This window comes from Tiliqua scincoides, chromosome 6, assembly GCF_035046505.1.
Source record: "Tiliqua scincoides isolate rTilSci1 chromosome 6, rTilSci1.hap2, whole genome shotgun sequence".
Lineage (NCBI taxonomy): Eukaryota > Metazoa > Chordata > Lepidosauria > Squamata > Scincidae > Tiliqua > Tiliqua scincoides.
This window is the reverse complement of record NC_089826.1, coordinates 38447631-38472808: the sequence shown is the minus strand read 5'-3', so window position 1 is coordinate 38472808 and position 25178 is coordinate 38447631. Positions and strand designations below refer to the sequence as shown.

The window sequence follows — 25178 nt, the reverse complement described above, 5'->3', positions numbered from 1 at the left end:
AATAGAGAGAAAAAAGAGGGGCAGGGAAGAAACTTTTCTTCCTGTTTGTTTTTAAATTGCAGTGTTGGTCATATTTTTTGTGGGATATCTGGTGCAGCTTTTTTTGATAATGTGGGCTTGTGCTTTTCAGTCCATCTTTTCACTATAATTGTTACAGTAAATCTTACTTTCTCATTTTATGCTTTTTAGCGTATACAGGTGTGTGCCACTTAACGACGGGGATATGTCATCTTATCCCTGTTATGCAGTTAGGTCATTAAGTGAATATTCAGTCCAATCTTTTGTCTTTGTTGTTTAAACAGACACTCCCTGTCAAATACTACCTGGCTGCACAGTCTACTGGAGCCTCTCTGTTGTGTAAACAGACACTCTGCTGCAGGCTATGGGAGGCGCGATTGCTTCATTAGGAGCATCTTTATTATGCTTTGACCACTGTCATGTATGCAGTCTATCATTAAGTGAACCATTGTTAAGTGGCAGATGCCTGTATAATGTCTCTTCCAAAGAAAAGATGCTAAAAATTGTTGAAGCGATTAGGAAATTGAAGATAATGCATTAAGGTTATTAAGTCATATAAAAATTATATATCCTTTTTGGGGGCACTTTCTTGCAGATATTACTATCAAAGAGGAATTCTGGCAAAAGTTGAAGGGCAAAGGCTTGTATATCAGTTTAAAGAAATGCCCAAAAACATTGTGGTTATTGATGACAAGAGTGAATGCGGCAATGAAGATTTACCAGTACCTACAGATGAGAAATCATTGGAACGAGTGTCACTGTCTGCAGAAAACCTATTGAAAGCAGCAACCTCTGCTCGTGCGGGAAAAAGTGCTTCTCAATTGAACTGCACAAGAGCAGAGAAGCCAGTCACTAGGGTGGTGAATATCTCTTCTCCTGGGCGTGAAATGTCGCCTTGCTCTCCCACCACCACCACTGTTCCAGCAACAACTGCTCCCAGGTTAGTGCTGTGTGGTTTGCCTATTGTGTGGGCTGAAGTTGGGGAATCTGTAGCATCATTGGGCGAATGCAAAGATACACAAACTGTTCATACCACTTTGATACAGACTTTGTTAAATGTGAAAAAATTGAAATCTGTTGAGAAGTCAGCTTGTAGCTTGAGTTGTTATAGGTTTCAAGGTTTGGCTCTTACTGGTGGGTCAACAATGAAATTGACAGCAAAATCAAGACTTTGAAAATTTAAATTAGTTTACTATTGAAGTGCTAAGCCATCTTCAAGACCAGTGATTTTCAACCAGTGTGCTGCAGTACAGTGGTGTGCCGTGAATGGTGTGCCATGGGAGTTTGGTTAATTTATTTAATATCATTTATTAATAGGGCCATTGAGGGATGTGGAACATCCACCAGCAGCATGGTGTGCCTTGTGAAAAGACTGATGGTGTGCTCTGACAGTTTTAGTGCCTTGTTGAGTGTGCCGAGAGATGAAAAAGGCTGAAAATTGCAGTTCTAGACATTTTTATTGGGATTCCTGTAACAGTAGTAACAGAAACTAAAGTTCTGAAGTTTTAAGAAGAAAGTGCAGGTAGCAGTGCTGGTATGAAGTGGTGATGTCCACAGTTTCAGATTCAGATCAATGGAGCAATAAAACATTCTTATTTTTGTTAGCTTATAAAACCTGGTCTGTAATAGGCAACTTATTTAGTTTTGTCCAAGTCGCTTGTTTGTCGTACAATGTTTGTCATCTTGTATTTGACAGAACTGTTCGTGTGGCAATGCAAGTGCCTGTTGTAATGACATCCCTGGGACAGAAAATATCAACTGTTGCAGTGCAGTCAGTAAATGCAGGGTCACCATTGATTGCCAACACAAGCCCAACAACAGCAACAACTCCAAAGGTAGTGATCCAGACAATCCCAACAGTGATGCCGGCATCTGCTGAAAACGGAGAAAAAATCACAATGCAGCCTGCAAAGATAATTACTATCCCTGCTACACAACTTGCACAGTGCCAGTTGCAAACAAAAACTGGTTTGCCAGGGACAGGAAGTATTAATATAGTTGGAACGCCACTGGCTGTGAGAGCACTTACTCCAGTGTCTATAGCCCATGGGACACCAGTGATGAGACTGTCCATGCCAGCCCAGCAGGCAGGTAGCCATACTCCTCCCAGAGTTATTAGCGCGGTCATAAAAGGGCCAGAGGTCAAATCTGAAACCATGGCTTTAAAGCAGGAACGGGAGGTAAAAACGCTGCAACTTGTACAGGAAGAGAAGCCAGCAGATGGAACCAAGACCGTTACTCATGTAGTCGTCGTCAGTACACCCTCGGCCATTGCCCTCCCTGTAACCGTGAAAACGGAGGGAATAGTAACATGTGAGAAATGAAGAAAAGACAGCTGTGGACATTACTTACATAGACCATTGTGGAATTAAGCAAACTGACATGTTTAGCGAGACAGGGAAATGAACACAATCAAGAAGTATAAACTGAGATTTTAAAAAATGTTAATAGTTATGCATATATTTGAAACTTACTGGAAATGAATTAATGTCCCATGTTTCAGTGGGATTGAACCAGATCCACACACTGACACAACCGCCTCTTGCAAAGTGAGGAAACTACTAAGCTGATGAAGAAAGAAAATTTTTAGGGACTGACGAGGCTCTCATTTCATTATCAAGTTACACTAATACATAGAACACTAAGCTGGTTCTGTGAGGGGTTCTTGGTTTGTGTATGAGGGTATAAGAAGATTCACTGTTACAAAAGACAAATCTCATGCATTTAATGTGCATACCAGCAATTACTACTGTGTACTCACAGTTTCAACTGGTGCTATGTGAAAAACTCTGCTACTAGGTATTCTAGAATGTGAATTTAAAGGAGAGGATTAAAGAGTTTCTAAAAGAAGATGAAGATCTAGAGGGATTTTTGTATCATACAGCTTAAGCAGATTTAAAATGAAAGCCTTAGACTGATTTTCAGTTATCTTTCTTGAAATAAGCTAATGGCTTGTTTGTGTAAAAGCATTTTTTTATTAAAACAAATTTTTTAAAATCTTATACCTAGCACAGTATTGTTATAGATGAATTACATGTAACATATTTTGTATGGTAGTTAAGTCTGTCTCTTAATTGTGGACAAAGTGGCAACAGGGTTGTATTGGCCTTTTGCCACGCCACGCCTGGGTCGCCCACTTAGCCTCGACATCTGTGCATACATTTCAGTTTCAGCTTCTACTGTCACTTGAAAGGTCACGCTTGGCATGAACTCTTCTTGTCAGGTAGTTAAACGCCTGTACATTTTTTTTTAGTTGAAGTTAGAGGGAAGTACCAGTGTTCAGAATGAACTATAATAGTTTGTATATTCAACATCTAAAGTATATTCTATTTTGTTGTACTCTTGTTTCAAAGTGTATTCAAGTAGGTTTTAATGAAATACAGAAATGAAATTTAAATTGTGTGTGTCTAAGTGTTAATATGCCCTTTGGTGTTCCACTAGATTGAATGTACTGGATAGTTTGATTCTTGAATTTCTATGCTAACGAATTGAAAACCTAGTTTCACAGGACAGAATTTGAAAAAAGTGTCAGGCAATGCAATCCCTGGTTTAACTTGTATCCCCCAATACAGTGGTAGAGGCAATAAACCCCAAAGTGTCTTGCTTTTGAAATTGTTAATTTGCCCAGTGAATTCACAGGCTTAGTTTCCTTAGGTGAAGGAACTGTCATGACACAATCCAAAAAGTTGTGCCCAGAGAGAGACTGAAAAGTCTGTTGGAGGCTAAGACTGGAAAAAATTAAATGGCCGCATTATCCAGATAATACTGTGAGAAAAGGAATTCATGGAAAACAATGGTATCTTATTGAAATTTCCTTTAAATCATTCATAGAAGGAATTTGGGGGGAGGGAGTAGCATCTTTCCATCATCTGCCTGCTCTATTATACTTTATGGATGAATTGGAAAAATGCTTGCTAACTTCCTGGGATAAGATGTGGGTAGGTAATAAAGGGAGTAGAATCTCCCTGGGGCAGTTACATTGTTGGAGTCAAAAGGCAGCATGAGCAGAAGTATCTGGTTGCAAACCTTCCCACTGCTACCAGACTCAGTAAAGGATAAATTTCTGTCTTGTTCCAAACCCAGCCTCTGTCATGCATGTTTAGAGGTTAAAAGTGGACATTTCATTCTCCCTGCTCCTCCAAGACTCTGAATGAAGTGAAGGTAGGCAGCGTAGTTTGAATTGGTGATGATGGGTTGTAGAGGTCTGACAGACTCATAAATTACCATGTGGTTGGCTCTGAATTCAGAATACCAACTTCCACAGAGGGTGACTACCATTCAATTCAAAATACCACATGAATTTTAGATAATCTCAAAACGGGGAGACTGTTTATCTGAAAATGTCAAAACTGTTGCAGATCAGGTAAGTGCAGTCACTAGGATAGATAGTTGTCTGAATTCACATTGAGAGCTGCTTCAAAAATTAGTGTGGCATTCAATCTACAGATACAATACTATCCATTTCTCTCATTTTTTGGAAAGTGCTTAAGAATTGGGGAAATTATCTTAATTTAGCAGCAAAAGACAAAATCTCTCCTAGACAGAGCTGCTCTTTCTAAGAAAACACTGCTGTGAAAAGTCTCATGAAAGCTCAGCTCTGCCCTAGCACAATGTGAAGAACTTATAGAAACTGCTCTTGTGAAACTGGTTAAAATGGCAACCTTTGGACAAATACTACCTTTTGCAGGTACTACTACTTTGAGTATCATCACTAGCATCAGAGATGGCAGCTGTGCAGAGGAATAAACCTGTCCCACAGTTGGGGTCACTCTCCATCTGCAGATTGCTGCTACAAATAGCACCTGCTCTACTGTGAAGTACAACTTGCTGCTTCTTGGTCATTGTCATGTGAATGCATTTGAGTACTTAAAGTATTTAAAGTACTGTCCTTCAACCCCTTGCTAGCTGTTCTGCAGCTGGGACACGCACCCCTCTATTTCCTAATCCACCTTTGAAGATAAAGGAAAGTTAGAGGTTTCTGATCTTTCCAATATAGAGTAGAGTGGGGCTCTTGCAGCAGCTCATGTGAAGGCACAAGCAGTGCCTCCCACAGAGGGGAAGTCAGTGTTTCATAACTCCTCTGAAGCACAAGTAATGTAGGAGTACAACATGTCCTTAAGGTGTCTTCACATAGCACTATGTTTAGGGAACTGTGCCCGAATTGCATTCTTCTGTGAAGGTCCTCCTTGATGGCACTTTCATAAAACATTAGGGATGGAGGAAAAGAGCTTCCAGCAGCAGACTCATCTGGCACTTTCTCTAATAATTAAGTTTTACTTTTCACAGCTTGTTTAATCAATTGCCTCTGCCAGTTTAATAAAAGAAGCAATTTGAAGAGCTCTGCCATGCAGCTGCAGTTCTTTTAATCTTGCATATTATATGAACCATAAGCTTTCCTTAAACGCCAAACTTTCCATTATGGTTTCTCTGCATTTTGGATGTGTCTGAGAAGGATCAGAACAGTATACTGTATGCGGAACAGATTTATTCTTTTCCTACTACAGTTCCCGTGGAAACCTCTCCCTCACCTGGTCACCAATAAAATTCCCCCTCTATTTGAAAAGAAGTTTCTGACCCCAGCATGGCAGAAAAGGGTTAAATATCCCCTCCCTCCCCCTTCCACTGCTATTTAGTTTAAATTGCTGGATCATGTGAGTCATTTAGCCTAGCATGTAAGTTGATTTTAGAAAACAGTATGGTATAAGGAAGTCTCAGTACTTGTCCCTTTTAGGCAAGAGACCTACCACCAGCATTCCTGAGGGGAATGCAGTCTCAGAATACATGAAAACTGCCACTAAATTTCTCTTACGTTACTAGATAGCTTTCTGAAAAACTATGACAACTCTAGTTTTTTTCATAACTCAAGTACACAGGGACTATATTCCTTTTTCAAACTTATGACTGACTTTTCCCAGGGCATTCTAGAATTAATCTTCAGAAAATATCAAACCACATAATTAATATAACATTTAGGTGGAAGGCTTTTGAATTACACATCTGTGGTTCAGTTCAAAGTTTCTCATGAGCAGCCAAGATTCCTCCACTGCATCTGCCACAACTACATTGGAAAGGCATATGAAATCAACTATGTACAGTATGGAGGGACCCTGCTGAAGGATGTTGTGGTACCAGTGTAGATTTGGGGTTTTAAACCAAGGTCCATAATAGGGTTTCAAGGGGATCCATGAACTAGATGCAAAAGTAGTTGTATGCTTGCATTTATCAGTCTCAAAGGGATCTGCAACTGCAAAAAGACTTCCACTACCACTGTGACAATTCCTTAAGCATTGAACAGTTCAACTGGCAGTCATAAGTTGTCATTCCCTGAACTATACCAGTCAGGCAGACGCTGCTTGGATTGACTAACTTAAAGCTGAGAGGAAACCAGGCAGGAGCATGAGGCCAGAGGAAGAAGAGGGGAAAGGAAGCTGGAAGTGAGAACCGACAAAGCTGCATATGATCGGGAGTTGTATTAAGATCACAATAGGATTTGAAATACGTCAAATCTTGTGCTACAACCCTGCATATGAAGCAGCACTTGGAGGTAGCAGCTGAAAACCACAAGAGTTAATTTTCTCAAGTCCCATTGGTTTCAATCCAGGACTAAGACTTGCAGCTATTATTGTGGCTTCTGCTGCATAGTTAGTGTTGCTCTAGCACTAGGGTGACTGGTTCAAATCCTTACCCTATTACTGCACAAAGCTACTATGCTGGTAGCCTGACAGTTGTAAGGGGAAAAAGAACCATTTAGTATATTACCCTGCGCTCCTTAGAAGAGGAGTGGGATATAAAATATAACAAACTTGCTTTGTGGATTGTAGACTGCACATTTCTGGCCACATGGTCTCAAGAGAACCACTGAATTCAAGTGAGACTTAAAAGGCAAAGGCAGACATGATACAGGAGATTCATCTAATTCTGCCATTAAAACACACAAATAGTGGTAAAGCCCCAACTTGGCTGACTGCAGTGCTGTTTCCCTGACCCTTAAGACTGCCATTTGCCCAACCACTTGCATGTAGTATGATCCCCCATATCACTTGTGGTTTGGTCCTTCCTAAGTGAGCTTATAGGATGTAACCTAAAAGGTACAGTCTACACACGTGAAAGCCCCACAGCCCTGCTATGCTTGATGAATCTTCTAATGTAGTCAAGTTAGTAAAGAAACATAAGTGCAAGTTCAAGCATAATTTTAATTCACTAGAGGGTTACAATTCTTTGCATTTCTAAAATGAAATAACTTCGTGCAGGACCTATCAAAATTTGGTCATTTAGCACAACTTACACTGGAGTATGGAAACATGTATTTTGCCCTTTTGCCACCTCCCCATGTGCATAATCAGGATAACCTGATTATCCTGTATATGTACAGCACAATTATAGGGTCCCCAACTTCTTAGGTATAAAGATCTGCATATTTATTATTGAACCAGTCTTCCAATACAGGAGAAACTGAAAGAGAAGCTCTGTCCCAATATTTAAAACATGGCAATGCCTCTATCAAATAAGCAAGTCAGTAAGTTGTGTGGTCTTTTTTACTGTCACAGCAAGGTATTAATGACTAAGTATCTTTCAAGGACAGAGTTGAAAACAAATCATTAGTTCTCCATTCATAAATAATTCCTCGTACGTCTTCAGGAGCTCATTTTAAAAGGCTACTGCATAAAACAGTAACATTAAAAAAAACTTAGCTCAAGCTAACTATAGAAGTCTATCAGGATCTTCATTAAAGCTGAAGTCACATACTAGAGACAAATGGTCTGAAGGGTAATTGAAAGATGGTAGCCTGTTTGGTCCAATTTGTTCCTCAGTCAGAAGGCGGAGAGCTGCACTCACTTTTAAGGCATGTTGTGAATACCAAATATAATCCAGTGTGTGCCTGCACTCTCCGGAGGGGCGGATCTTCCAAGTTGTGTATGGAGGTTCTGAGAGCCCATCGGCACTTAGCAACTTGTAAGCACTGTTTAAGTTCAGACTGGAGTTGGAGAATTCCTTGTAAACCATTTCAGTGGGCTCAGCGTTGAAATCGCCACAGACAATGAGGGGGATCTTTGCCTCTTGGGTGATGACTTTCAGATTCTCAAGGAGATCAGAACCTTGTGCATATCTAAATCTCTCCCAGCCATTGCGAGCTTTCAAGTGAGTTACAGCAATGCAGAACAGTTTGCCAGTTTCATTACATTTCAGTGTCTGGGCTATAGCTACTTGGTTGGTTTTTAGCTTCATTGCAGTCAGTCTGATGTTGGTGCTATTGACAAGAGTAAATCTGTCTTTAAGGAAGAACAAGGCACAGCCATCTGGTCCATTATTACATTCTACATCTAAGCATGGAGACCATGGTTTAGGGAAGAAAGTGCTTTGGTAGCCCATTCGACTGAGCAGTGGCTGAAAGGTGTCAAAGTAGTGGTCCACTTCCTGCAGGCACAGGATGTCTGGCTGGTATGCAAGGATCTCTTCTAGAATCAGACATTTCCTTTCTTCCCACCGTAGGGCTTCCAGAGGGCACTGAACAAAGTTGTCCTTGCCTTCACCAAGAGCTGCAATAAAAAAAAAAAATCTACAGCTGTTAACTGGTAAAAGAAAGTCTAACTCCCTTTCATAGCCTAGAACACAAGTAACCAAATTTATACACATTTGGATGAGCCTTGCTACGTTAGAACATCCGTTTATGCCAGGATTCTGCTTCTTCAAGTTTACAAGCAAGACATTAAGGCAACAACTCACCCCAGCAACTGGTATGCAGAGGCACAGTGCCCCTAAACATAGCCATCATGGCCAACAGCCACTGGAAGAACGCTATAGTTAACTAAGAGGCTTCCTAGACAAATAGCTCATGATGAAAACAAGTTCTGTATTAATGGGTTCAGATGGCAAGTGTGGGAGATTGAACACTCCCCCTCCCTACCATGTGCACGATCCTATTCATAAAGGACCTGAATGTGCCAAGTCATGCAGGTTTAGCTTTTTGGGTGAACCTGTAGGAATTGGAATAGCAATTTTGTTTCGCTCAGTAGTTTCAAAATAGAGGCCAGAGATAAGAGAATTCCTGCTTGGAAAAAGAACTGCAAGTCACTCTAGTTCAGCAATTTTTGATGTTTTCCTTTTCAAGGCACCTCTATGGTCTTCACCTCATGTGATGTCACTTCCAGGAGACTTGTCCCAGTTCCTCAGCTCTGTTTCTCGGACAACTGTTTGTAGTAATGAATTGTCTGTCCCTCTTCCTCCACTGCCAGAGCCAATTCGGTCACTACCAACAGTTGCCCTAAACACAGAGCCACAGAACGCAGAAGGAATTTTCAGCCATTTTCAACGGCTGTGCGCCAAACTCCCGCAGCACACCTGCGGACCTTTTGTGGCACACTGGTCAAACAATCCCTGCTCTAGTTGCTAAAATGCACACTGTTTCAATCCCAATCCACGCAGTCCCTCACACCTGTAGTTAAATTGAACTATTTTGGTGAGAAAAAAAAGACCTGCAAAAATGGAACTAGATGAGGGTGGGGAGGACACTCAGTTAAAGCCAGCTCTTTTCACCTTTTGGGGAAAGTTATCCAATGGTCCCACAAACTGCTGTGGCATATGGCAGGGGAAAAAAAGAATCAGCCAGTTCAGCTTAAATGGCAAATTCTAGCATGTCGGTTTTGTAAAAAAAAAAAAAAAATACTTCTTTTAGCACTGGTTGATCAGTTCACTTTGTGAAGGGGCACTCTAGTTGAAAGAATATAGCTATCTGGGGAAAATCTATGGACAATGCTATACTCAGTTTCAGTTTTGGGAAAATCAGCATTGTGTGCATTGCAATCCAATGCACTTTTACCTAAGACCAAGTTCCACTGAATACAGGGGAATTCCTTCTGAGTAGACTCAGACACAGGACTGTGCTTTTAACGGTAATTTTCATTTTTTTTTAACCTAGCTGCTCATAGCATCACAGCTCCAGAAGTACAAGAGCTTATTCTTTTTATGATTAGTAAGCTTATTTCATTTTGGGTTACCACAGTCATCCTTTATTTGCTTATGATGCATCTATTTCTGCACATTACAGGTATAACCTAATTATCCACAGATTTTTCACCTGCAGTTTTTTTTCAATGCAATGAGAAGGGCCCTTTCAATCAAAGGAAAAAAGATGTTTAACAATAGCTCGCTAATGTGAGAGAGAGCAGGCAGCTGACAATCCATCAATCATTCTCTCTCCAGATAGGTTCACTCCAAGGCAAGTGACCCCTCCTTTCCTCCTGAGCATGTGAAAGAATGCTAAATGGTAGTGATAATCACTTCCTCCATTCTTTCCACACTGCGGCTCCTGGTGAAGGGAGGGATTGCTGCCTCCACGTGAAGCCTTTCTAAGTTCCTGGATAGAGATTGATTGTCTGCCTGATGCATTACAAAGGTCAGCAAGGCTGTTTTTAAATCCCTTAGCAAAGGGACATTGTTTTTTAAATAGATTTGCTTTAATGCCGTTTTTGCCATCCACATGAATTCTGTTCATCCACATGAACAGAACCCTCACAAATAACCTGTATAACATTTTGTTTCTTCTTTGTTGCAAGAAGTCATCCCAGCAGTCTTTAATGGCTTTGTTATTTGCATGTTAGAAAAAATTCCATAGTGGGGAAATCTATTAGGATCAAGAGCACCCATGCAACTCATCAGAGTGGAGATTTGGTTATATTCCATCTCTGACATATAGACTTATTTGGAGATTTTTAATGGAGGATCATTAGTTTGGTCTGAAGTGGCACAGTCAAAGAACAGTTTAACCATACCACAAGCCGTTTGTCTACAGAACCTCCAAACCTTCTGAAACATCTGCTGCCTCCAGCACTCCCACAGATCTTCAACCTGGCTCACATTTAGATTTAAGATTTCCATTGCAGAAAATCAATGAATACATTCAAGTAGGTATGTAAAGATAAGTCTCCAGCCGTAATGATATCCAGAGCTGTACACACTTGCATAGTTAAGCAAACCATTTGTTCATATAATTTGTTCTGCATCTGCTAGTAAAGAAGAGTGCAAGGAGCATCACACCCTTACTGAACGTCTCTACTCTATGGCAGCGGTGTCAAACTTTTCATACAGCAGGTCAATAGCGTTTATGATGCCTGCTGAGGGCCAGAAGTGATGTCGTTAGGCAGGGAGTGATGTCATTAAACAGACATAACCAGAAATAAGCACACATTGGCTGCAAACGACAGACGAGAAAATATGCAAATCTTGATCATATTTCAAGATATAGCAAAACCCAATTATCATGTGGGCTGCCCTTCCAGCAGTAACACCTCAGCACTGCTCAGTAGCTACAAGCTCAAGGGCTGAATAAAAAGTTTTTGCAGGTCACATCTAGCCACTGGGCCTTATGATTGACACCCCTGCTCTACGGGATGGAGCTTCAGCTCAGTAGCTGGTTACAAATGGGATTAAACACAAGGTTGCATCAGCCCAACCTGGCAGTTTTCTAGGCATCAATCATCTTGGATGTGTCTCCATTTTAGCCACTTAACTCTTTTAGGACTAAAATCCTGTTATCTACATAGAAAAAAAAGTAAAATGCATTCAGTTCCATCTCGACACCATGGTGGGACAAGAACATTTTCACAACTGCGATTTATACCTTGAGCAAGTATATTCCACTGCATAACACGAATGGGTTGGTGGTTTCTGGCAAAGTTAGCTGTGAGGTCTACGAACTCTCTCTGGAGCCGGGCAGGGCGTTTCTGAAGGACAATCTGACATTCTTCAAGCAGATCTTTAGGATCTATGGGATCCAGGAGGTCTGGGTCTGTTTGTTCCAAATATTCCTGATGTTTGGAGACAGCCCCATCACTCAGAGTCTTTGCAAGAGCACTATACAGCCTGCTTGTACTGTTGCCCATGGAATACACTGCAAGGAAACAAAGAAAAAAGCAAATTCAGCATCATAGACAAACACACACATGTAGTTCCCTTTCCCATTGAGCCAACACAAGTTTTTTCACCAAGAAAAGGGTAACTGAGTGGATTGGGAAAGACTCCAACCACTGGAGAATGACTTCATGGGTTGCATCCACCTGTGCTCCCCTCTGCCTTGTTTGAGCCATTGTATCTTCTCTGCTACCCCTTGCTTAAGCGCTTAAGATCTGCTTAACTGACACAGGGCACAACCCTAACCAGGTCTATTCAGAGTCCTATTTTGTTCAATGGGGCTTACTCTCAGTGTGGTTAGGATTGCAGCCACAATCAAAGTACACATTTGAATTCAGGAAATATTCAGAAGGCTTTTCGGTACAAGAATAATTAGATCAGTTTTAACCTCACCCTTCTCTCCCCCCCTCCCTTCACATTGGTGGGAGCCTAACCAGGCATAAGAGATTAGTCCTGAAGTTTTCTGAAGGTCAAACTAACTGCATCTTGAAACTGCTAACCAATGTTATTTGCAAAGGTATAACATCATTAACATCTAAAACTGTATATAAGTAGAACACATGGCTGGTTGACTTGAAAGAATTCATGCAAAATACTGTTTCTGTGACTTGGCATGGCTTCACATTGTTGAATAATTTTGTAGTTCTTTATTGCACACTAGATCTTTAACCAGAAAGTGTCAAATATCTAAATTGGGAGATTCAGATACACACATCCTGGTGGAAGCATAAAAACAAAACCTAATTCACAGCTATTTGTCAAGAAAATTACAGAGAGAAAGTACATGCAATTTCCCCTCCTAATACCTGCAAATTTACGCTCCCAGTGTCGTTTTTCCTCATGGGACATCACCCAGAAATCGCTGCCATTTTCCTTATGGGGGAACAATTAGCAGATATCTTCCATCAACCAGAATTTTCTCATCAGTGTAAACCCAAGTCACAGGGCTCCAACAGAGTTCTGGGAGCTACTACTTTCTTCCAGTTGACTGTGAAGCCTCTCAGTTTATTTGACTCTAATCCAAAAAGTGACTTGTCACATGCGAGACATTTTCCATCAGACTATATATTGCAACTATTTCCGTCAACTGCAATAGCTACTCAAAACGAGATCAGTACAGAGCTGCTTCTTACTAAATAGTCTGGCCTCTTATGTAATCTCTCAAGCATGCCAAGTTTTATGACGCCACGGTTTACTTCCCATCATGGAGGAAGGCCAAAAACAGTCATGAATGTTCCAATCTATTTGTTTGTGCATCAGTGACATTTTGTAAGTGATAAAGCCACTGCATTTTCCATTCATTCCACCCACTGAAGATAAAAAGGGTCACCAGAGGATACTAAAGAAAAGTTTGGCTCACCAACATTATTAATGATGGTTAATGCTGTGCAAGAAGGCAGGAGCTTTGCCTTTCAAACACTCATTCAATTGCAGGAGCAGGAAGTTAAAGCCCAGTGATTAAAACACAGAAAGCAATGCAAAAAGACCAAGGAGTGAACTTGTATTTTAAATTTGTTATCTGAAAACAGGTTATTATGTCCATTTTACTTTCTCAACAATTACTCTGGAAATACAGAATACTAAATAATTGCCAACAATTCCACTATGACTGTGACCAAGTCAAGTGCTCACCATATGATCAAGGAATCTCTGCAATTGAGTTTTACACCTTTCTACCCCCCAACATCGCCTGGCAGTTTGCTCGGTCACATTTGGCACCATTTTTTCAACTGAGCTGTTGTTCACTTGCAACACTGGCCAAAGTCTCCTCCATGGGAAACTGACTTTTGTGCAAGACAGCAAGTGAGCTGTTCTACAGTTTCGAAATATCAAACACAGCTATGCAGAAAAAAAGTAGCAGCAAGCTTGAGCTAAATCATACTGTTTTAAGGGCCTCAATTCACCAACTCTCATTCCTTTCAACAGGGGGAGAGGAAAGCAAAAGAAGATCACACTGCTTATTTATAATCACTGTCCTAGGACATGAGGAGACTGTTCTCCTTTGTAACTATTTCTGTCCAACAGTTGCTGGATACGGGTTAAAAGCAAAACTCTACAAAGAAGGACAGATTCCTTACCCTCGTCTGTACAAATGCGTCAACGCTTTCAGGGTTTCCAGCGTTCTATATGTGCAAGAAAAACAAGGCTGTGCAACTTACCAAAATCAAATCACAACAAATGAAATTTCTATTCATGTATACACACCTGATAAAGGAGACGAATACATCTGCACCGAGTAAACAAGTCTGATGGTGAAGCACACCCAGAAATGCCAGCCTCCAGTCATGTGAGCCTTCTATATAAGTTGAACTAGTCAACTGGCGGCACCTAGTGGCCTCGGGCAGAAATGTTTCCACTCGTTTAGGAATTTTTTAAAACTCCATTGTCACAATTACGAGTTACCTAGCAACTCTGGAAAAATCAAGACTTGAACCTGCTCTTGCATGATGAACCATGATCTAGCCATGTGGTATGCGTATTCCAAACACATAAAAAGTGAACCCATACTAACTTGGCCGTGTGCAATAAATACAGACCAAAATAGTCTCCTGCTGCCTTGTCTTCATGACTTCAAATGAGTAAGCACATATTTTCTTATCAACACCCTTTCCACCAAATTCCTCGAAGTTCATAGTATTCAGCATGAGATGACAATTTGAAAACAGAACATATGACCGCCGTAACAAGCCCAGAACTGGAACATGTGCTCTGAAGGCGTAACTATGAGACCAGGAGTCTCCCACCTCTGAGGATTGAATCAGCATGGCTCTGAAAAACACATAGACGAACAAGGCTTGCTGAGGGAGAATCAGCATGGCTTCTGTAAGGGTAAGTCTTGCCTCACAAACCTTTTAGAATTCTTTGAAAAGGTCAACAGCATGTGGATGCCGGAGAACCCGTGGACATTATATATCTGGACTTTCAGAAGGCGTTCGACACGGTCCCTCACCAACGGCTGCTGAAAAAACTCCACAGCCAGGGAGTTAGAGGGCAGGTTCTCTCCTGGACTGAGACCTGGTTGAAGGTTTCTCCTGGTCTCCATTGTCTCTCCTGGTTTCACAATGGAGAGAGGTGAAAAGTGGTGTGCCCCAAGGATCTGTCCTGGGACCGGTGCTCTTCAACCTCTTTATAAATGACCTGGAGACAGGGGTGAGCAGTGAGGTGGCTAAGTTTGCGGACGACACCAAACTTTTCGGAGTGGACGACACCAAACTTCACATATAGGCTAATGGGTTCTGAGCTGTCTGTAACAGATCAGGAGAGAGATCATGGGGTGGTGGTGGAGAAGTCGATGAAAGTATCTGCCCAATGTGCGGTGGCAGTAAAGAAGACAAATTCTATGCTTGGGATCATTAGGAAAGGTATTGAGAACAAAACGGCTAATATTATAATGCCGTTGTACAAATCTATGGTAAGGCCACACCTGGAGTATTGTGTCCAGTTCTGGTCGCCGTATCTCAAGAAAGACATAGTGGAAATGGAAAAGGTGCAAAAGAGAGTGACTAAGATGATTACGGGGCTGGGGGCACCTTCCTTACGAGGAAAGGCTACGGCATTTGGGCCTCTTCAGCCTAGAAAAGAGACACTTGAGGGGGGACATGATTGAGACATACAAAATTATGCATGTGAAGGATAAAGTGGATAGAGAGATGCTCTTTACACTCTCACATAACACCAGAACCAGGGGACATCCACTAAAACTGTGTTGCGAGAGTTAGGACAGACAAAAGAAAAGATTTCTTTACTCAGCGTGTGGTTGGTCTGTGGAACTCCTTGCCACAGGATGTAGTGACGGCATCTGGCCTGGATGCCTTTAAAAGGGGGTTGGACAAGTTTCTGGAGGAAAAATCCATTACGGTTTACAAGCCATGATGTGTATGTGCAACCTCCTCATTTTAGAAATGGGAACCTGCATGAAATCCTGGGGAACTGTTGCCACTCTTCAAACAATACTGTGTCAAGGCTCTCACTCTGCATAAAGCCATACATTCTGAATACATCTGTAAGCACACTTGACACACATGTAGTTCCATGTAGTTCCAGACACGTACACAACAGTACAGGAAAACCTTACAGTGTTTAATATCTTAGAAAAACCAACCCACCAAAGCTTGATCCCATGGGTCCCTGAAGGGCCCACGGCCAGACCAACACTTGCACTAGCACGTGACAATACCAGTGACTTGGAAAAATCATGCATGCTATGAAACTGTAAACCGTGTGCTTCCTCTACCCCACTGTTCCACCTCTGCCCCCTTTTTTGTGGGGAAGGTTCTGGGACAATGCCAATTGGAACCAGTGTACTGTATCACTAATGCCTAGCAGAGAGGCCAATGGCGGGCCTTAGAACTTGATGCTCCAATTTTGAAGTTGAATTATTCATGCATCCTGGTAGTAAAATTGCAGAGGCACAAAGATGCTCCCTGGAGCCCTCAGTGAAGGGAAGACTGCATTTGGTAGCACTGCTCTTCCATTCTCCTGTCATCTGCATGTTATTGTGCAACTGAAGTTACACAGTCACCGTTGCATCATCCTGAGTTGCTGCACCAATTCCATGTTCCAAATGCTTTTTTTGCAGTGATGCAGCTGCATGACTTGCAGCCAGATTCTGTCTGCTTTTTAGGATACAGCAGGCCTTGATGCACAACTCAATCACAAACAACTGCAATGCAGCAGCAGGAACCCAAGCAACAGAGTGTGATGCATAGCTTATCTTTGGTAGCTAAAGCACAGCTGTCCTAAGAATTGAGAAGTTGCTGTGACTGAGCACACCGCATTCTTGTGAATGCCCGAAAGATGCTCCTGGGCAAATCTTCGACCTCTCTCATTGTCAATCATTTTAGTTGCCATTTCAAAAGGGCTTATGAAAATATATGGAGACTTCTTATACCAAACCTAGCTTAATATTGTCTACACATGAACCATGAGAAGCTCTACAGGACCCTACTGAAGTTGTCCTGAAGTACTTCCAGTACTTCCTGAAGTTGCCACACTTGAATCTAGGATCTTATGCATTCAAAATGCTCTTCCACTGAGCTACATCCCTTCATCTAGCTTTATTCTTTTATTAGTAACTTTACTAGTAATTAGTAAATTAGTATTAGTGTTCTTTTATTAGCAATTTTCATATCTTCAGCTATTTGCTCTTCAAATATTTTTCTTGGCTTGTGGTGTTGTAACTTTTCATCTGAGTTGACATACTGCATTCTGGCAAAGTTCAAATTGCTACATACAGACAGAACGTTGGATTTTGCAGAAAACTTTATTTCTGAACAATTACATTCTGAACTTGAAACATTTTCAGTTAAGCACACTTGATGAGGCTGAAATATTTACATTCAAACAAATTCAAAGTTTGGCTTGGACATTTTTATTGGTAATTTTGATTTGAATAAAAAAATTGAATGTACAGAGAGTTACCATACCAATTTTATAATACTTGCATATGCAACTCAGGGAGAGCCACATACACACCCCAGAATTTATTACAACTTTGAAATTGCTCTCTTTTACCAAGGTTGCATCCAATCACTGTGACCAATTACGTTTATGAAATAATTCACATTTATAATGGAGAATATTTTGTGCAGGAAAAAGATTATCTGTCAGCAAAAAGTTTCCCTCACAACATGAAGAACTTTGGAATAAGCAATCTAAAACATGGGTCAGGACCAAGTCAGCTACTTTTACCTAACCTTGAGGCAAAAGACTATTACAGCTTCCAGCAGGACTGATAAAATGCTCAATCATGCCTATTTAAGCTACAGTTACTCAATAACACTCATGCAATGCAGGTATGTTGCTCAACACTGACTGCCAATATTTGGACAATCAATCTAATGATGCTGAAAGAGATCACTCAGTGAGCAGCCATGTGGGCCACTTCACACATTAACACTTCGTGGGTGTACATCGTAGTCTGACCAAGATGTAGGGCAGGTCTATGTAGGACATGAAACGGTTTCCACGTAACCACACTCTAAACCTCCAAATGCCACACCACCATCATTTTATGAAAATGAGACAGTCAACTGCTTTGGTAGCTCTGCATTTCCAATGAATGTTAGTGTTTTCCAAGCCCTAGAAGGCTTGGGGAGTGTGAGAACTTTGCATTCTTTTCCCGTTTCACGGTCCTCAGGGCCTTATTAGCTTTCAGGGGATCAATCCTTTGAGAGGGAAGGGCATCTTAAACATGAGTACATTCATAGCAACTGCTCTGCCTTCCTATTTTTGAAAGCTACTTTGAATTTGAGAAGCATAGGGGTGTCACTGGTGTCTTTGACCTCACCAGTCTCCTTTACAGCCTAGATCAACTTTTGCTACATTGTAGTGATTGGGAGGTACCTGCTGTCACAACCTTAAAGGCCAAGTGTTTGCAGGATCCCTTGTATGGTGCCACTTCTTAGTAGGAAGATTGTGGGGAAAGAGAGGTTTGAATAGTTGGTTGGACTTCAAATTCATCAGAGCAAGGCCAGGCAAGGCCAGTTAGTCCATGAAAAGACATAAAACCATCAGGTACAATAGCAAAGCTTAAAGGAGCAGGAAACTGACAAGCCATTTGCCACCCTCTCCAGGCAGCTGCTCCAATCTATTTTGGCTTTCCACCCATGGTAGCAGCAGCTCCCTTCTCCCTCCGGTGCTGAGAAGAAAGAGGGTAAAATAGCTGCCATGGCTCCAGAACCCTATTCCCTGCACATTCAGTACATACAAAGCACCAAGGCAGTTTAGAGCCCTCCCTGACCCCATTCCATGGAGCCCATTCAAAATAGGGGCAGGGCTTCAGAGAGGTTGTACACTGAGCTCCAGGCAAGTAAAGGGGGGGCACCTTTCTGCCCCCTTATCGACTGGGGACAGATAGGTGCATACTCACTTGTTTGCTCTCCTTGCCTGCCTATCTACCTTTCCCCACTTGTTATGTATTGGAGATGGTCAGGTGCATGTGTGCAGACATGGCAAAAGGGGGGTAGGATTCAGGCAGCAGGGAGGCATGGGCTGCCCCAATGCTGGGTCTCCAGGAATTTCTTTCCAAATCAGAGACAGATTTCAAGTGTGAATGGAATTTGGTATTTTTGTTTTAAATGTTTTTGCTGCTCAAAATTCAAATTTTGGTTCATAATGAGGAACTCAGGTTTGACATGACCAATATACAAGAGCTCCAGGTTGATACTCCAGTTGTGCAGATTTTAAAACACTGTACTCACTTGATTGTGCATGTTCTAAATGTAAAAAAAAATAAATGATATATTGGTAGACTAGTTAAAAAACTCTGTTCACTCAAGACACAGAATACCATAGTGAAAAATGGTGATTTATAACAAGAACCAATTAAAGATGGGAAATAACATGTATGCTTTGGACACAATTTGCAAATTATCACTCCAGAGTAGTTCCAAGAGATGAAGACAGGATTCATCTGTAGTTAAAAGGTGCTTGTTCAAGCAAGCCAGCTGTACCTTCTCATCTTACATTGTGTGTTCCCCCAAAGGACAATTTGTTCTCTTGGCCTTTGTGGGTAAGAAGATCACATGAAATCATAGTCATGTTTTCTCAAATATGATGACTAAGATTTAGAAAACCAAGTTGTTTTGCAAGAAGATGCCCATACAAAATAAACTGAAATGTAGACATAAATTCTAAATACTCTCATTTTAAAACATGCTTTCAGTTACCCTGCACATGCCTGATCTTGGAAGCTAAGCAGGGTCAGGCCTGGTTAGTACTTGAATGGGAGACTGTCTAGGAATACCAGGTGCTGTAGGCTTATACCATAGTCTTTCGAGACTGAAGGTTGCCAACCAACAAAACAACCAAAGGGGCAACATTTAAGTTCCATATTCCAGCAACAAAAAACTGGGAAAGCCAAAGGGGAGGGGAGCAATTATAGTCATATTAAATAGGAGAATGTATATCTGTAGTAATTTTGTCAATGGTACTCTTAAGTCAAGGAAACCTCCCTAAGCACAACCAATTATCTCAACAATCCTTGGAGTTCCACTCAAACACTTTCTTGGTGGATGCTCTGCAGTGGGGAGAGCCTAGATCTGAGCAAGCTAACATACACCAAGGACCTATTTGGACATGACCTGGACTTTTTGGGATATACTTAGTTAGCACCAGGGTGGGCTGGGGGGTGGGAGAATGGTCAGTGCTATACAATAAGCCTTAAAACAATTTTTTTTAATAGGGTCAGACATGGCTTAATTTGTTTCAAGCCTTCAAAGTAAAGGTCAGAAATGAAATCAGATGAATCTAAGCCAACAGCAGCAGGAGAGTATCTGCAAAGAGAAGCCTTGAGACACTTCTTGAGACTGGATAACAATACTTCATCCAAGGCTGCCCAATTTACAAGTAGCTGCTGTGGAAGAGAGGCTACTCTGCTAGATAAACTATTGCTTCTTAAACTTTTACAGAAAACAGACAAGAGACATGAGAGCTTAGTAAAAGGAAGAAGTACTTCTGATAAGGAACTATGCAGTTCAGCATATCCTTCTTTGTAAAATGCTCTCCAAGACAGACACACCTCCCTACTTAAAGTATCAGCTTAAAACAATTGCTTTTGAGATCCACCATGGTCTAGTCACATTTCCTCAGAACTATGAGTCATCATGAACATAAAAAAAGATGCAGACTAGACAGGGAATGCAATTGTGAGGTGCCTATTCCCATCAATAGGTGAGATTGATGCATTGTACCGCATTCTGGTACATTGTACCACATTCTGTGAAACAAATGTGTACCCACTTCTTTGAACAGCTAGGACAAACTTGACAAACTACATATTTATTACAATCAGATCAACAGATTTCCTCAGCATCATTTAAAGTCAAAATAGCAAGAATATCCTTCATAACATTTTCCCTAGAAAAAAATCTACTGCAGAACAGTACAATATAGAGAGAGTGCTCCTATGTCTGTTTACTCACAAGCAAGTCTCACCCAGTTTTGGGGAAATACCAGGAAATTTGACCCCCCCCATGAGTAACTTTCAGTTGGTAGTTCTCTTATGTTTAACAGCTGAAGAGAAACTACTACAGTATTCAGCTCAGCATCACATCTTCTCTGGTGTTTGCCAGCATCTCCTTTGTGAACCCCTTTGGGACAAGGAATCATTTTTCCCCCATCTGTTTTGCTTTATAAGTTACTTTCTGATTTTTGTTGTTGTTTAAAGAAGATATATTCTCTGTATCAAGCATCATGAAAGTGAATGGTGCAACATAATCAATAAAATAGCAGAAACTGATGTTCTGAGTCCAGAAATTCAAATGTGAAGTATCACCTATTGCAGTGGTTCTCAGACTGTTGGTTGGGGCACACTAGGTGGACTGCGAGCCAATTTCAGGTGGGTGTACATTTCAATGTGCATTCTATTTTTAATATATTAGACTTGACACTACCATGGTATGTGACTGCATTTAGGGAAAATGCTACAGATCTGTTCTTTTAAGAGGTTGCTATGTATAGCCCTTTAACAATATAGTCAATGGGGCTTACTCTTGGGTAAGTGTGGCTACAATTGCAGCCTTTGGGATGCTTGGGGAATTTTTTTTAAACTGATCAGCAACTGCTTGGGAGGGTTAGGAGGGTTCTCCTTTATTTTAAATACATTTTAAAACATCTTATAACCTTTTAATTTGCCTAAATTTATTTGATTTTGTCATATGGGGGCTTTACAAATATTCCTGCTTGATGATGTCACTCCTGGTCAGGATATCACTTCCAGGTGAATGACATCACTTCTGGCGAGTCCTGGACAGTTTGTCATTCTAAAAAGTGAGTCCTGGTGCTAAAAAGTTTGAGAACCACTGACCAGTTGCAAAAGATGAATTAAACGAGCCAGACAGCCCAACCCTATACATGTCTACTCAGAAGTAAATCCCATTAGTCACTGGGGCTTACTCCCAGGAAAGCGTGGCTAGGATTGGGGTGAGCGTCTGCTCCCTCCAGCCTGGATCATTGGAACGATGAAACCTCCTTCCGAACCCCCAGGCGCCAACGTTCCATGGGTAGAACGTTCAGCCTCCGAGAGTTCCAAGCACTCACCTGCTGGGGAAGCGCTGGCCCCGGAGCCTCCAGCGGCAGGGCAGCTGCAGCGCGGGCCGGCGGCAGAGGAGGCGAGGAGCGCAGGCGGGGAGAGGGCTCTCTTCACCGGCGCGGGAGAGCGGCGCAGCAGGGAGGAGGAGGTGGCGGAGCAGGGCGCGCAGCAGAGGTTGCAGAGGACCGAGCACAGGGACCTGGCAGGGCTCTGATACATAATCACGCTCCCTCCGGCGCAGCAGGACAAGAAAAGCCCTCCGGAGCGGAGCCGGAACCAGCAGCTGCGCTGGGTCTAGAGAGGGGCTTCTGCCTGCCTGCCTGCCGCCGGAGCACGAGCACGCCTCGTCCGAGCAGAGGATCCCACGCGGGCACCGGCAAAACCATCTGCTGCGCCCGGGAACTCAGAACAAGAACTCCTCTTGCCGGCACTGACGCAATGGGCAGCTCCCAACTCCCCACCGAGGGGGCGCCTCCATCCAGGCTGCGCCTCCACCCGCTGCTCAAGGCACCGCTGGACGTCGGTGCAAAGCAAAGCAGGCAAACGATACTGTCCAAGCAGGAAAAGTCCCCGTCCAGGGAGCCTCCCCCACCCTGAACTCCTGTGCTCCCCCCCGCGGATGACATGGTCTGATCCGGTCTGCACCAGAGTGCCAAAAGCTCGGGTGCTGACGTCACGGGGAACATTGATTCACTGGGCGTGGGAGGGGTGGTGGCGGGAGCCTCCCTCTCCGGAGGGGTGGGCTGGTTGCTGCTGCTGGAGCCCGGTATGCGTCATGCTGGGGTTCTCCTTCTGCTTTCCGTTTGTCGTTTCCTCGAGTAGCTCGTGCCTCGCTTGTCCCGCGCTGTCTGGACAGAACGATCCTCTGGGCTCCTCTTGCACAGCATCAGGGGAGCTGCATCAGCCCAGCCAGCTCAGCATCTACTGAGTGGCCAAGCCACATGCCTCCGTGGAGGCCACAGAGGCGTTGTATGAGCCCAAGCCTAGGCATGTCTACTCAGAAGTAAGTCCCATTAGAGTCAGTGGAGCTTACTCCTAGGTGATTGGATAGATTGCAACCTGAGGGCCCAATCCTATCCAACTTTCAAGCACTGGTGCAGCCACAATGCATACCCTGAGAAGGCCTCTGTGACTGCCCCACCACCACAGGATGCAGCACACAGGCCATTGGCACAGCTGCACTGGCACTGGAAAATTGGATAGGATTGGTCCCTGAGAGTCCAATCATAAGCATATCTACCCAGAAATAAGTCCCATTAGAGTCAATGGGGCTTACTCCCAGGAAGGTGTGTGTAGGATTGGGTTATGAGTCCTCAGCTTCCCTTCTACAAGGTAGCCTGTCTCTGTATCATGGAGGTTCCATTGGGCTATCGTGGCTATTAGCCTTTAAAGCCCCTAGAACTCCTTGCATTTATCGGAGCCTCTTCAGTCACCCAAGCAAAGGGCTATCATCATCGCCACTGTTCAGAATGAACAACGTCACTGGCTATTTACCTTGGCAGTGGCTGGCGTTTGTTTGGGCCCAGAACTACTGCAGGAACTAGGGCTCTTTCCCCAGGCTGACCTTTCAAACGTCAGTTTTAGAACACCCACCCCTCAGCATGCAGCAGTGGCAACAGAGCATTTCCTAATAGCCAAAGGCTGATCTGCATGGAATATGAGCACCGGCTGCTGTCTGGTTGGATCCAGTCAGGAAGTGGCCAGTGTGACCAGTGAGAAATGCAAGGAGGGCACATGATGAGTCAGTGGTGCTGCTGCCTAGTGAATGGGGTGAACAAAGGAGTAGTGGTCTTCTCTTGATCTGCCTAAACAGGTTCCTAATTGCTGACTTCCTATTCCTTCAGTAATGGAACATTTTTCTGTGTGAGTTAGGAAACTTCTTGGGCTGGAATCAGGTCTTTGGAAAATCTAGTATTGTAGGCTGAAAGGGCATAGGTATATACATCTCCCCCAAACTTTTACCCTACAATGCTTAGGGGAAACAGACAAAGTGATACCAAGTAGGGTAAGCTGCTTTATCTGTGGTCCATTGAGCTCTGTGTTATCTATACTTGCAGTTCTTCAAGGTTTTAGGCAGGGGTTTCCCCCTGCCCCACCTGGAGATGCCAGGGATTGAACCTCGGACCTTCTGCATGCAAAGCAGATTCTCTGCCAGGGAGCTGTGGCCTTTCATCCCATGATCTTGCTTTTGCAGCTGTCAGGAATAACCATGCTGATTTTAGAACTCTAACCCATTAGACCTAGAACAGGGGTGTCAAACATAAGGCCCGGGGGCCGGATGTGGCCCACGGAAGCTTTTTATCTGGCCCTCGGGCTCTCAGCTGCTGAGCAATGCTGAGATGACACTGTTGAAAGGGTGGCCCACATGAAAATTGGGCTATTCCATATCTTGAAAGATTATCAAGATTTGTGCATTTTCTCTTCTGTCATTTGCAACTAATGAGTTCCTAAGTGAGAAAAAGTGGTGCATATTTTTGGGTATGACCAGTTTAATCACTTCTTGCCTAATGACATCACTTCCGGCCTTCAGAAGGCATCATGAATGCTATGTGGCCCTCTGTATCAAACGAGTGACACCCCTGACCTAGAACATCTTGGCACAATATGGAAAGAGAGCTTGTGAGCAAGGATTCAGTGAAAGGGAAGCAGGTCAGGATGGCATCCCCCCTGACGTGCAGCAGTGTCATCATCAGGATGAGCACTGCATTTCCAGGACATATGTCCTCCTCCCAACTCAGAAGGAAGTGGCTGGGGACACTAGTGGACTAGAGCAACTGCCTTCCAAGTTCCTCCTTCCTGCCTCTGCTTTTTGAAAAGGCAGGAAGGAATAGAAATGGGAGGAGGACAAAAGCAGGGGAGGAAAAGAAAGAGAACTGGGACAGTGGAAATGAAGGGGTTGGAGTAATGAATGGATCTGATGGGGAGGTGGTGAAAGAGCATGGCAGTGGTGAATGTGGGAGTGGGGGGGAGGCGAGTGGCACTGGCAAGCTAGTGCTGGGGGAGAGATAGGCAGTGGTGAGCTGTGAGGAGGAAGAGAGGAGTTGCGAAAGGGAGCTAGGAAGAAGGGGTGTGTGGCATGGCTATGGAGGTGTCATGAAGAGCTCCTGCAGTTCATAATTTCACACTACAGCTCCATATGTAAGTGCTTGGGGGGGAGCAAAGGGAGAAGGGATGTGTGAGGTTGAGTTGCATATTTGCACTCTGCTAGAATGAGGGTATG

The 25178-nt window shown here is 42.9% G+C and overlaps 2 protein-coding genes across 6 annotated transcripts in view; one reads left to right on the top strand and one right to left on the bottom strand.

Moving 5' to 3' along the window:
- The window catches only part of ELF2 (E74 like ETS transcription factor 2), a 58816-nt gene extending 55401 nt beyond the window's left edge, over positions 1-3415 (top strand). For all 3 annotated transcript variants that reach the window (XM_066631830.1, XM_066631832.1, XM_066631831.1), the window contains 2 exons: positions 614-958; positions 1715-3415. In XM_066631830.1, the coding sequence (XP_066487927.1) occupies positions 614-958; positions 1715-2342 (973 nt within the window). In that variant the 3' untranslated portion in view covers positions 2343-3415. The remainder of the gene's footprint in view (positions 1-613; positions 959-1714) is intronic.
- A 3953-nt stretch (positions 3416-7368) lies between these two features.
- NOCT (nocturnin) lies at positions 7369-22287 on the bottom strand. 3 transcript variants are annotated; one of them, XM_066632751.1, is made up of 3 exons: positions 21967-22287; positions 11636-11905; positions 7369-8555 (listed from the first exon to the last, which is right to left on the bottom strand). In XM_066632751.1, the coding sequence occupies exons 1-3, from the start codon at positions 22175-22177 to the stop codon at positions 7720-7722; spliced, it is 1317 nt and encodes a 438-aa protein (XP_066488848.1). In that variant the 5' UTR covers positions 22178-22287; the 3' UTR covers positions 7369-7719. The 3 variants fall into 3 exon arrangements, with proteins under 3 accessions (XP_066488848.1, XP_066488851.1, XP_066488850.1); XM_066632754.1 differs by lacking the exon at positions 21967-22287 and adding an exon at positions 14131-14208; XM_066632753.1 differs by lacking the exon at positions 21967-22287 and adding an exon at positions 12732-13038.
- Between the last annotated feature and the right edge of the window lie 2891 nt (positions 22288-25178).

Bases quoted from the DNA above. Each gene is read 5' to 3' on its own strand.
- NOCT (XM_066632751.1), bottom strand. From the start codon at position 22,177: ATGTATCAGAGCCCTGCCAGGTCCCTGTGCTCGGTCCTCTGCAACCTC. The intron at 11,906-21,966 runs GTGAGTGCTTGG...GTTTCCTTGCAG, and splicing joins GGCCAGCGCTTCCCCAGCAG to TGTATTCCATGGGCAACAGT. The intron at 8,556-11,635 runs GTATAAATCGCA...TTTTTATTGCAG, and splicing joins GTGGAATATACTTGCTCAAG to CTCTTGGTGAAGGCAAGGAC.